The sequence below is a fragment of the Trachurus japonicus genome, chromosome 13 (assembly GCF_045865225.1).
Source record: "Trachurus japonicus isolate A0001 chromosome 13, Traja_1.0".
Classification (NCBI taxonomy): Eukaryota; Metazoa; Chordata; class Actinopteri; order Carangiformes; family Carangidae; genus Trachurus; species Trachurus japonicus.
Window position 1 is genome coordinate 32,925,123 of NC_140919.1, and position 12,835 is coordinate 32,937,957.

Consider the following 12,835-nt stretch of genomic DNA (forward strand, 5'->3'; position numbering starts at 1 on the left):
TGTAATGATGTGAAATTGTGATGAGTTGGTTGGTGAGATCATTAAACGTAAATGAGTTTTGATTGATCGTCTGAAGAGGTGGCGTTTGACCTGCAGCTGTAGTGTAAATGGCTGTGGAGAGGTGCTGGTAAGCTGTCTAAACACTGTGCACCTGTGATGACGGGTTCCTCGCTGGCGTTTCGCAAAAGGGTAGCGACACTAGGATGAGTTGTCAGACAGTACACAGCTGTTCACTTAATTACCTCCTAGTTTGGGAAGGAGGTTAATGAAGCAGTTTGGCGCTCAGAAATGAGAGACAGCCTGAATGTACACAAAAGAAATTAATTTCAGGCTACTGGGACAGAGTTGAAAGCAACAGCAGTTTAAATTATTGATTGCAAAAGCTGAAACACTGAGGGCATAGAGAAAGAGGAAGCCGAAAGAGCAGGAGAGGTTAGAGTGCCTCACAGATTTCTACATGTTTAGCATATTCCTGTGCAGAGCAATTATGCCTCATACCGACAGTGGCATATTAGTGGGTCGTTTTTTGTCTCTGATTCTACTTCCTTCTGAGAAATTATCCTCATTCATTTACTTGAAGCTTGTAAGACTCATTTGTAAGATACAATGACAGTGAACTTGATTTGTGCAAGTGGTGCTTCAAGTCCTCACAACCTGTGAAATAATATTATTTTTTAGCCTCTGTGGTCCAATGGGACGACTGCTCTCTTTTTAAACTCGTGAAGATTACTGTATGTAACAAGTTTTAACCTCAAACAGTTTCCTGTCATCTTCTTCTGCTGGAGTATTTTTGTTTTGTAGACAAATGGAAGACCAGTTACATTCATTATTAGAGATTATATGATATTGAAGAATTCATTTATATTAGTAATTTAAAATTACAACTGTTTTCCAAACTGTGTAGTTAGTGCAGCAATATAGAATAATATTTACAACTGATGATTAGGCCAATTATCTTCTTGATTAATCAGTTAATTGTTTGCTCATCAAAATGTCACATACGGTAATAGTTAAAAATGTCATCACTATTTATATATTGTCAAGGTGATGTCTGTTTAATCCAAACACCAAAGATATTCTCTTTCCTGTCACATCAGATAAAAAAGCACTACAGTTCATGTAGAGTGTAAATGTGTATATGTTACAGATACAGTGTTGTACAGTGTACAGTATACAGTATTTTTTAACATATGAAAAAGAAACGTTCAAAGCTAGGGAGGGAAAATCTATTGTAATAAATGCACACATCCTCTTTTCATTCCCTTATCTCCAGTTTTCACTGTGCAGACATGCCTCTACAGCTCAGCGCACACAGGTAGAGTGACTGTAATGACCAGACCAAAGAGCATCCAGCCTCATCTTGCATATTCATGCCATTATGGGGTGAATAACCCTGGCAGCCAGTGTATCCGCTTAATGTCCTTAATCACCTGCATCTCATTGAGGGGCCTGGACACACCTTCACTCATTAAAATGATGGATGGAGGCATAAGGGGATGCGCTCCCCTGTTCCAAATTTGTTCTTGTTTAGAAAGGTGCTTATTAGAGAACACCTGGGGGAACGAGGGGGGAAGGGATCTCCGAAAGCTGAGAGAGAGCAGAGGAGGGTTGGGAAGGGGGAGGGAGAGAGGGAGGAAGTGAGCGGGATTCCAAGACTGGAGTTGTCACAGCCAAATCATTATAAAACCATTACTGAATTATACTGATATATTTCTGATTCATCTCTGTAAACATCAAGTTCTTTAAATTCTAAAGATGGCAATTGTACGTGTTTAAAAAAAATGCTCAATCGAAGGTGGTCTGGTTATTTAAACGGTGGTCATAAATGAGTCTAGTGCACATAGGCTCTCTTGTCGCTCTGATGGCTTTAAGCAGAGGACTCTGAGCGCTTATAGTCTCATGAGGCTCCAGCATGTTGAGGTGGGCAGCACTCTTCATTAACTTGTAAAAACAGGACTTCCATTCCAGTTCTTCGAGACTCCTGGAGGGTGTATAAAGGGGAGGAACCGTCTCTTTTTCTTCATCACTGATGTTTGAATAAGCCAGACAGACAGTGGTTGACATTAAAGACTCCCATAGGCCAGGTTATTGCCTCTGTGAGGACAAGCAGTAGGCAGGTTAGATGTAATAAACTGGAACAAATGTATTTCAGTCTCCAATTAGGATAAGTCTCTGTCTAGAGTCGCTCTGGAGATAATGTCATCTTCTGATTTTATGGATATTTTGTTTTGCCGCGTCAGCAGCCATACCACCAGTTCTACCAGCTACTGAGTGCTGAGGAATAAGATGAGTACTGGATTCTCTGTCTTATGTAACCTTATTGAAGCCTCCTTATGCCTAATTGGCAGCAATCTAGGCCTGTCAAAGTGAATAGACTCCCTTCACCGTTGGTTTTAACATCACTCTGTGGCTCCAGATGCCTTTAAGGAATGATATGAGATGCTGATATGAGTAATGGAGAACACTAATGGAATTGGCATTAGGTAATATATTTGAATAGCTACTGTACAGAGCAGAAATGGCTGTTTAGCCTGTGAGCCGAGGATATTGATAGTTCCCTCCTTGATGGTGTTGAAGTACACTGCGTCCTTTCGGGTGAAGCCAACTCCGATGATTTCACATTAACATGCGATAGATGCAATGACATTGAGCTTTATTATGATACTGTTCAATTATAGCTATAATAAATATGTCAGTAAAATTGATTTACTGCTTTTATGAATAATCTTTCCGATCTCCACAAATGTTAGTGGTGTGTACTTTTCACACGGGATTAATAGCAAAACCTAAATCATTATAACTTGAAGTTGTCTTCATCCTGTATTAATACTGCTTTTGTTGTTTGAGGAACTCACCCCAAAGAAGGTGTGTCGAATCAGGCCGTCTGCCTTGACGTTGGTTTTGTCGGTTTCACCGACCAGCCTGCTCTCAGTTGCATTTATTTCAATTCATTAAGTAGGGGTGTAAAGGTAAAAAAAAAATGATGGAAGGTGTCAGGTTTCAGTTTCTTTTCGGGTTCGGCAGTCTGCTCCTCCGGGGTCTCGGCGCATGGCCTCTTCTTCCTTCCTGCTCCCAGCCAAATCAGCCAACTTTCCTTTTGGGAGAAGCTGCCGCCAATTTTAAGCGCCTCAAACACTATACCCATGTGCGTCACTGTCTGTCAACCACTCCAAACTACCTTTACAGATTACCATACTGAATTGTCACAGTCACAACCTGAACAATACATGTGCACTGTACATAAGCTTAATTTTAGTGTGTATATAAACTCATGGGACCTTGTAGGTATTGAGAGAGATCAAGAACAAGCCACTCTTATTCTTTCAGAAAATCTTGACAAATGACTAAAGGGAACATTCATAGTTTGAACTTTTTTATTCATCTTTTTTTTTTAGTTCTTTTTACTTTTTTGCTTTACGAAACAAATGTTTGCAGATGTCCTATGAATAAACAACAGCACCCTTTCTCCTTAAAAACAGGGATCCACCACCCCTGTCTTGTCAAGAAAAGAGACCCTTCTTGTCCAATAACAACCTCTCCAGATTCCCAAAGTGACTCTTATTTCCTGTATTTGAATTTCGTTTAAGTGCATTAGTAGACAACATTACCGTTTCGATTAATGTGCAATAGCTGAGTTTATGGTCAATGCGAAAAAGATATTTACATTGCAGCTATGACTCACATTAACTGTCTGTTTTATCACTTGAGCTAGCATTAGAACTGGAGAGGGAGACAATCACAACGCAAGGAGTCTCCTTTCAAGCACGGCCTTCGTAAACAGCAACCTTTACCTACATCATCATCATCATTATCATCATCATCATCATCACCATCATCAGGATTAACTAGACTCTTTTGTCATACCTGTTTTCCTCCAGTAAGACAAAAAGGTTAATAGATAGAATGGTTTAAAATAAAGTTTAGTGATTGTGCTTTTAAAACCAAAGTAAAACAAATAACAAACATTGACGACAACACGAAACATAACAGTGCATTACAAAAAAACAACATAAATGAAAAAAAAAAAAAGAAATTTTCCCAAAGTGGCACTTTCTTGGGGCAGCTAAATAATATTTCAATTTACAACATGAATGGAAATGATAAAATAATATTTATATTTACTGGCATAATAAAATTAGAATTTGCAAAATAAAACAAGGAAGACAAATTTGAGGTACCACAATGGGTAAAACAAGAGGACATCATGTTTACACGTATATTTACAGTCCACCCCTGCTTGCAGCTATTTCATTACAGTAACATCTGACTGTATGGGCTCTCCAAAGTTCTCGTCAAGGCAAGCCAAGTCATGTCAATGACTGGAGCAAGATTTTCACTCCATATTGCATTGGAATTAAACATAAATATACTACTGCGTATTTTGTTTTGAATGCACCATTCTTTTTTCTTCAGACACGCTTTCCTTTTTTTTGTGTTTTTTTTCCTCTTTTTTTTCAAATGGACATAAAAAATGAATAGTTAGAAAAAAAACATTGGTCTGTTTTCCAGATGTAAAGAAACACTACTGATGTACAGTATGATGGCAGCCAACATGATGGTGAAATACTGAGATATTTAAAATTGTAAGAGAAACAATGGTGCTCCACTCTTGGAAAAATCAGGACAGTTCCTCCTTTGTCTCGTCTCTTCTTCAGCTTTCTACCATCTGGGCAAAGACACAAAAACAAATGTTTTGGTTAGCATCCATCTTTCAGAACTCGAGCTCGACTGCTAAATCAGCCAATGTTAGTTTTTTGTAGAGTGATCAGTATCTGCGTATATGCAAGCTGATAACAAGGAACCGCAGATTGCAGTCTTGTTATGTGTTTATGTAAAAAAAACAAATTGCCAAAATATTGACTTTGTATTTCTCTGAACTTCCAAATGACGTTGGGCTGCTACAGTCAGATCTGTTTAGATGGCTTGTGCACTTGACTGACAGACGGTACCTCTAGCTCTTCATCTCCTGGTTGTAAGGCCCCCGTGGTGATGAGGCCCATGTCTGCAGGGTTTCTGCGGCCTCCTTCTCCTCTCCGCCGCCCCCCTGAGCCCCTAGAGGACATGGAGCTGGAGGAGCTTGGGTCTCGGGGGCTGTTGACTGTGGGGAACTGTGGTCGACTGTAGGGCAAAATGTCCTCTGAACCTTGGGAGAGAAAAGAATTGAAACTTTCAGACAACTGCACATGGCCCAGAGAGACGCCATCACTTTGTATTTGCTGTAGTACCTGCGTGTTGGCGTGCCTTGCTGGCCATGCTACCCTCATGTCTATTCCCTTTCTCTCCCAGACCAGTCTTTTGTCTCTCCTGAGCGTCTTTGCGTTCAGTTGAGCTGGTTCTGGGGTCGGAGCCATCTCTGGTTCTGTAGCCCCCTGCTCCTCCTCTCTTGTCTCGACCGTCACCTGATTTAGGGGAGACCACCCCCCGGCCCTCCAGGGCTGCCTTGGAGGGATGTGTAGGGGACTTAAGCACTGCTGGAGGAGGGATGGGTGGAGGAGGGAGATCTGAAGGATAAACAACGGAAAGTAAGAACACATTAGCTGTTAACATAAAAAAAACTAGGGTTTAGATAATTGCACAAGACTGACAAACAAAAATCTGTGTACTCTTGAAACTTAAATGTGTATCATCTGTCACTCAGGCTGTCTCACACCTTCAAGGTGATACACAAACACAGCTGCAGTGTGTGTACAGACACTCATATCTGTACACACGGCTGTGCTGAGCGGAAACTCCTCCGAAAACAGACAGTAAACAGAACAGATGAGATTAGACAGGCCCAATCTGACCACAGAGTTATGAGATTTGAGCGAGAAGAGGGAAAAAGGGGAGAGTGCTGGTCAGCAGCTGGTTCCCTGACCTGCTCGACTTCCTCTGTTGATGAATCAATGCCGCTTGTCCTTGAGCTATTATTCATATGAGACCAGCAGTGGGCTGCCGAGCCTCGCACACATCACATAGCCATCTAAACAAAACGCTGAGAGAAAAGCCTTGTGTGCCTGCAATCGATGGCTTTTCATCTTCTAATCAGCCTCCGACCTGAAGGATGGTTTTGTCGGCAGCCAGACACATAATCCACGTTGGATTAGAAAGTTAATATAGGTAGCAAGTCACCTTTCTTGCATCCCAATGGCTACTTTTCTCTTTTAAGACTGTACAACACTGGACTGTGTGAAGAATCAAAGCTTTTATTTTGCTTTTTTTTTAATCCATGTAATTTATTTATTTATTTTTACACATGTAAGGCTAATGGGGCAGGTGATGTCTTTGCTGCGTCTTGTTGGTGGAATCAAGCAGCCTCAATACACTTTTTCTGATTATCCTCCACCTCCATCCACTCTTCCTGAATACAAAAGGGGGCCAGTCAATATCACACGGCACAGAGGCGTCTGCAGTTTTTTAATATCTCTCTTGCCTCCTGAGTCCTGCCTCAGTCCAAGTCCGATCAATGCCACAGTCTGTGAGATATAGCTCACTACGAGGGAGGAGCAGAGTGCCTGTTAGATTTATGAGGAAATATCGTTGAGGACGGAGCTCAGGTCTGAAAAGTGGCTGTGGGCTTGCCAAGGAGGGTGTTTTCGAGGGGTGGTTAATTAGGCAGACAGGGCCGAGACAGATCAACAGACAGGAAAGGGTTATGTTCAGAGAGGAGGTAGACAAAGGCATCAGAGTCAAACACAATATGAATCATGTGGGGAATATAAGCTGGCTGTTTCCGCATCCACTGCGCAAACAAGTGAAATGAGTAGGTCAAAGAGGGGAGAGGGGTGGGGATGGAGGGCGGCTCCCTTGCTGATTCACCTGTTATGCTGCCTTAACTGGTGTTTTTCATGTACTTATAGTTGACGCTGCTGCGAGTGCAGATTAGTTGGAGACGTAGTTGGAGACTATGGAAATAGACACTGCAATGCAATGTATGAATAGCAAGCATCAGTGTTTTCCCTTACTCTTCTATCCTCCTTTACATTTCATCAAATCACCTTCCCTCACCTACCACCTTAGCACCAGTCCTGCAGACCACAGACGGGCCATGAAAGGGGTGGGGGGTGGAAAGTGGAATGAGAGGAGGGGGGAGGCAATAACCTCCAAATGAAAAACAATCCATTCAGATCAAATGCAATCAGCAGGAGGACTGATGGACAGACAGAGCTGCAGAGCTGTCAGTCCGCCCCCTCGCTGCTCAAACAAAGACGGAGGAGAGGGGAGCAGGGAGAAGAGGAGAGAGTGGAGAGGGATGGAGATCATTCCAAAGGGAGGGGCAGCGGATGGGGAGGAAGCCAGGATATAAGGATGATGGCAGGGGGTGGAGGTTTGGGGGTGGATTGGGTTGGGTTGGGGGGTGGGTGGGGGGTGGGGGGCGTTGGATTTTCTGCAGTGATATAGCTGGTCTGGCTCCTAGTGAGCTGGATATTAAATCTCCCTGTCAAGTGCTTCCAACACTCAAGGACACCTGACACTAAGAGGAGAGCCAGCTCTGGGACAGCACATATTGTACATAGCAGAGTGAGTGTGTGCACACAACTCACATACAGACACACTTCTTTTTTCTAAAAAAACAAGGTCTATCCACAGGGAATAACGCTGGTAGCATGTGTGTTGTGAACGATGACGCTGTAAGAAGTCAGTTTCTCTTTTACCTAACAAGACTAAAGCTCTTTGTGTACAGCTGCTCAGGTATTTAGCTCCTGTTTGGTTTATGCTAGGTCCCAATCCACTCATACTGTAGGTGGCACTCCAGTATGAGCCTGAGCACCTGGATCAATTTCATTAGTGGCTAGAGTGGAGGCACATCCCAGTGTCAGCATAGCCAAACTGGGCAGAGCTCCCTGGAGACCCCCCCGCCCCACCACCACCACCTCCCTTTCCCTCCTTCCCTCCCCTTCTACCCACCATGGCCTTGGCCCCCAGCCCACCACTAGCCCGATCTGTTCAGCACTGCTGCAGATTAGGACCGATGCCATGTTTGCATGTGCATAAAACACATGAAAGAAGATGATTAAAACTCTGGCTCACGACGCACCCAGAACTCCCGAGTCATTTACGGACACTACATTACAGTGAACTGCACTTTTCACTTCCGTATCTGCAGAGGGAACAGAGGGAGAGCCATTGATACAAACTCGGCCATCTGTGTAGTTGTGGGACACGGCTGACCCACGACTGCTGCTACACGTCTGTCTCTCACTATCACTGTGTTTATGTCTTTCACAGGAAACTACACTCATACCTGACTACTGCGAGTTTCTGAAATAATGTTTCTAGGGGATCTTCTGTACAGAGTAGTGGACAAGAAATGTTTCTACCAGAATAATCACACATGTAAAGTTACTGTACAGGTACGTGATCTGGTATCTACATTTGATTAGATCAGTTCATATTTGCTGCTTGTTTATGTTTGCAATGAAACACATCAACCTCTGAATAACCCGAGCCAGTACTCTTATTAAAAAGTCACATTTAGCCAACTTCATATTCATGTTTTAGGCAGAAATCTACAATACACAACATGCATGTTGAGCTTGATTTTGAAATGCTAACTCAACTGTACAGTATTTTCTGTTAACACTGAGATGTAATCACGTGTGTACCTTCATTATATGCTTCACGTCGCTGGTTTCCTGGATGGGCAGCAGGATGCTGTTTCTGCTTTTTCGGAGGCCTCCTGTGTACAGCTGCCATACTCATGTTACTGTCTGTAGACACCGGGCTGCCAGGACGGTGGCCTGATGGGTTTATTTGGTATTTTCGTGCTAAGAAAGGAAGGAGGAATGAATAGTTTGCTTTTTTTTCCATTTCCTCAGAATCCTTGCAACAACATTTTTTTTGCCGATGTGGTCACCTTTTATAAAACCTACCTGAAGCTCCTCCGACTTCCTGGCCCTGTGTGTTGGGGTACTTGGCCACTCTGAGGCCTGAATACTCTGCAGCTGCAGCAACCGCTTGAGCAAAGTCGGCATCAGTGAAGAAGGAGCCATCTGATGAGCTGACTGCGCTGGATCTCCCCGAAGAGACATTATCTTCTTCAGAGGCCGACCCCCACCCGTTGATCATGGAGCCAGTCACTGAGCTCTCCAGGTCGCCCATGCTGGACGCAGGCGTTTGCTCGAGCCCTCGTAGCAGCAACCTTCGCGGATGCATCTGGGGGTGGTGAGGGTGTGTGTGGGGGTGGGTGTGGTGGTAGTGCATCTTGGCCACCTCTGCATCTGTCTCGTCTCCCTCCTCTTCCTCCTCCAATATATCGTCCTCCTCCATGCCGTCAGTGTCCAAGGCCAATGGGCTGGTCATGTACCCATATGTGTGTGAAGGAGAGTGGGGCCTCGGAGGGGGTGGGGGGCTCACAGCATGACGCCTTCGAAAAGTGAGAAACACATAGTATCAGAACAACATGTAATGTAAAATATTTTGGGACAAATTATACATAAAAAGAAAAGTCATCATAAGGACTTCACGTTAGCCTATAGCCAGTAAACTAGCAGTCGGATGTACAGTACTGTGCATTATGGCTGTTGACTTTCTTAGATACACCAACACAATTATGTTTAAGATTTGAGTTGAGTTTACAACTATTTTATCCTGAAATTGGACCCAGAAATAAGCGATAAGAAAACGGAAATGAAAACAACTATGCAGATTTGATAGCTTAAAAGATTGAACCCTAAATTTGAGATGTTTTCTTGCAACAGCGGGCTCTCATCATCATGCGATGGTAATGGAACTTTGACAAAAACATAATAGACTAAATTCAGACTGTGATGTATTACTTATTTCAAACTACATTCAAATTGGTGGAAGTTGATTTTCATTGCTGTACTGAAATGAACTGAAACAAATGGCTCCCAGGGAGGTACTGTAACAAATCACTCTAAAGGCTAAGATATGCTTTTGAAAAATGTCCTGCAGAATATACAGAATTTGGAATTAATGGACTAAAACATGGAAAATGTTTCTATATTTCAAACAGTTTGGGGATTATTTTTCTATGTAAGGATTTAAAGAATAGATATGTCTCCGAAACATCTTTACACAGGCTGACAATTCTTCATTTTCTACTTGTTTATGCTTATTATCCTAGTAGAGTGTTTAATGGCATGCAGGTGTACCTGCGTTCATGGCTGTCAGGCATGTCCTGGAGCATCGGTTGCATCTCTTCCTGGGGTGAGGGGGTGAGGGTGGCTGTGGACTGGTGACTGTAAGAAACAGCTGCAGGGGAAGACGCTGCCCCTCGGATGGGAGGAGTGGGGCCCCTCTCCATCTCCTCTTCCTCCTCCAGCTCATCAGGCTGCAGGTACATGTGAGAGGGGGGCATGGGGCACTGCATGTCTGGGTCACAGCTGCCAAGAGAAGGAAACAAGCCTTGTTACCTTCACATCACTCACTAAAAAACATGAATGTTTATACTGAAGCTAGAAAAACATGCACTTAATATTCATGCTATCTGTCTATCAAGGTTTGACATGATCCCAGCTCTAAGAGATAGAGAACCCTTAAGGCAAATAGTTGCAATGAATGCGAGAAATGGGAAAAGGCAGGAAGAATCAATGAGTGTTTAAAAACGGTGTTTGCATGCCTGTCAGATTGCCTGAATCTTTTTGTCTGTGCAGACATGTCCCACCTTTCTTCCATTGAAAGAGAGTACTCCTCTGCGCTCCGACTCGGGGGTGGGTTTGCAGGGGGAGGGGGCAGCAGGTCAGCCCAATTCATTGTGCTCTGTTTGGGTAGTTTGGGGGTTCGCATTCCCTTCTTTTGACCCTGACTCCCTGCTTAAAAAAATGGGGAAGAAGGAGCACTCCATCAGCCACAAGACACCTGCAGACACATACTTATATTCTCCATGTCTCTGAAAAACACATCAATTATTAATGTCGGAAGAAATCTCAAGTTAATGAGCAAGGATATGACAGCAGATAAAATGCATTAACTAGGCTGGCTGACAAAGAAAAGATCGTTTTACATGTCAGAGTGGCAAAGCTAATGCAACCCTCCACTTTATGCAAGTGTGCACACATACCTCTGAGTTATTAAATGACGGAAAATACTATAAACCACAGTAATTTCCACACAGCCGTATTAACCAGTACTGAGAAAAAAGGTGGGAAGAAAACAGGCAGAAAAGGATCCAATTAATACCAAACTATTAGAATTGTGAACCAATGAGCTGTGAGGTGCAGCGAGCACTAAAGGCTTCTCCTTAATGGCTTGAACTTCAAACGCAATATCAGAATGGATACATGGCATTAAGGTGGCAGTGTTGCATGCCGTCTGCAATGTGTTTTCATTTGTCCTTGTCCAAAGACAGACATTGAGGCCCTGATGAAATTAGGCTGCTCTGTTCTTGAATTAAAGTAAAGCCAATTAACGGAAGCAATGCAAAAATAAGCAAGGACAAACATGGGAATGAAGTAAAAAGCAGGGAAACAAAACAGACAACAGATTTGATAAACAACAACAACAAAACAAAACAAAACAAAACAAAACAAAACAGGGAAGTTCTTTTTCATCCAATTTGCTTTAAACATCCCTTAGATGACATCGCATCCAGAAAACAAAAGACACCAGAAAATGCCGAGCATGGTGCTCATGCTATTGTTAGGAGGCATTGTTGTCAGTTTCCTCTTCTCTTTTCATTCCGAAATTTCCCACTTTCCGAAGGCATCTCCCTTTCAGTTTCTCTTCAAAATAAGCTGACATGGAAATTAATCAAATTACCATTTTAAAGCAACCATTATTAATGTCTCAAAGTGATTTATTGCTTTTGTGGAAAACTGGGATTTTCAAACGGAGCTGGGGGGATGTATGTGATTATATGGTTCACAACTATAATACGCATTGCCAGTCAAATTAAAAAAGAACAAAAAAAAAAAACAAGAACAAACCTCCTAACAATTTTTGCATATGCTGTTTTTTTTTATATAACCTGTGACTGTCTGTCCTGCAGCTACAGTAGTCTGGCTGTCCTTCAGGACCCAACCCTCTTACCGGAGGTACTGCTGCTGCCTCGGTCAGAGCTGTTATAGGAGCCTCCAGTATGGCTGTCATGGGTCTGGTTGTAGGGGATGGTGGCCGGCATAGGGCTGTCGCCTCCTCTGTAGCGGTCTGAGGATGGGAAGCACGGGAGTGTGAGGTTAGTGTGGCCCCCCGGGCAGACATCTTGGAAACTCAGAAACATTCAAGCAGAGCAAACCTCTTTGTAATGAACAAGGAAATAAAGCACCAGCATTTGATTAGCAGCACAAAACCATTTCACAGTGGAAATATGAAAAGGTGTGTACCATGAAATGACATTACACTGAGCACTGTGTTCAGTATTACACGTGACGAGAGCCGTGCAGTTCATGCTTTATGATTTTCAGGTGAGTATGTGAAACACATGCAAAGTCTGCAGAAAAATCTCAAAAAACCTATCGCACCAGATGTGGTTTTCATTTCTGCAGGTCCAACAAGGTGACGATAGCTTTGTTCAGAACATCTAAAGAGCCAAGAATTATCTTTGTCTTGCCTTTAGAAATCTGACACCAAAGATAAACCTTCACACCTGCCTTCGTCACAAAAAGACAACCCCAGATACTGCGCGGCGACAGCAATTCAAGCATGGCTCACATTTAGCGGCAGAGATTGTACATGATTGCTTGAAGGGTGATGAGGGGGTTACATGAATGCCATACAAACAGGCAGAAAGGAAAGAGTGGTGACGGATATGTTGATTTGAAAGGGAGCGAGACAGAAACCAAGGAAAAATATGAGCATGAAACTCTTCAACAGGCTTCCACGGTGAAGCTGGAAGAGCCGGCAGAGGAGAGAACAGAGAAGGGGGGGGAAAGTGAAGCGGAGGAGGAGGATC

At 43.1% G+C, this 12,835-nt stretch overlaps 1 protein-coding gene across 13 annotated transcripts in view; it reads right to left on the reverse strand.

The window, feature by feature from the left end:
• Positions 1-3,360: 3,360 nt before the first annotated feature.
• robo1 (roundabout, axon guidance receptor, homolog 1 (Drosophila)) overlaps positions 3,361-12,835 on the reverse strand; it is a 218,689-nt gene continuing 209,214 nt past the window's right edge. For 7 of the 13 annotated variants that reach the window (XM_085796063.1, XM_085796058.1, XM_085796062.1 and 4 more), the window contains 8 exons: positions 11,974-12,090; positions 10,610-10,754; positions 10,098-10,328; positions 8,853-9,346; positions 8,586-8,747; positions 5,226-5,501; positions 4,950-5,143; positions 3,361-4,666 (listed from right to left, as the gene is read on the reverse strand). In XM_085796063.1, the coding sequence (XP_085652189.1) occupies positions 4,652-4,666; positions 4,950-5,143; positions 5,226-5,501; positions 8,586-8,747; positions 8,853-9,346; positions 10,098-10,328; positions 10,610-10,754; positions 11,974-12,090 (1,634 nt within the window). In that variant the 3' untranslated portion in view covers positions 3,361-4,651. Of the gene's footprint in view, positions 4,667-4,949; positions 5,144-5,225; positions 5,502-8,585; positions 8,748-8,852; positions 9,347-10,097; positions 10,329-10,609; positions 10,758-11,973; positions 12,091-12,835 lie in introns of all 13 variants that reach the window. The other 6 variants (XM_085796056.1, XM_085796061.1, XM_085796052.1 and 3 more) reach the window with 1 other exon arrangement.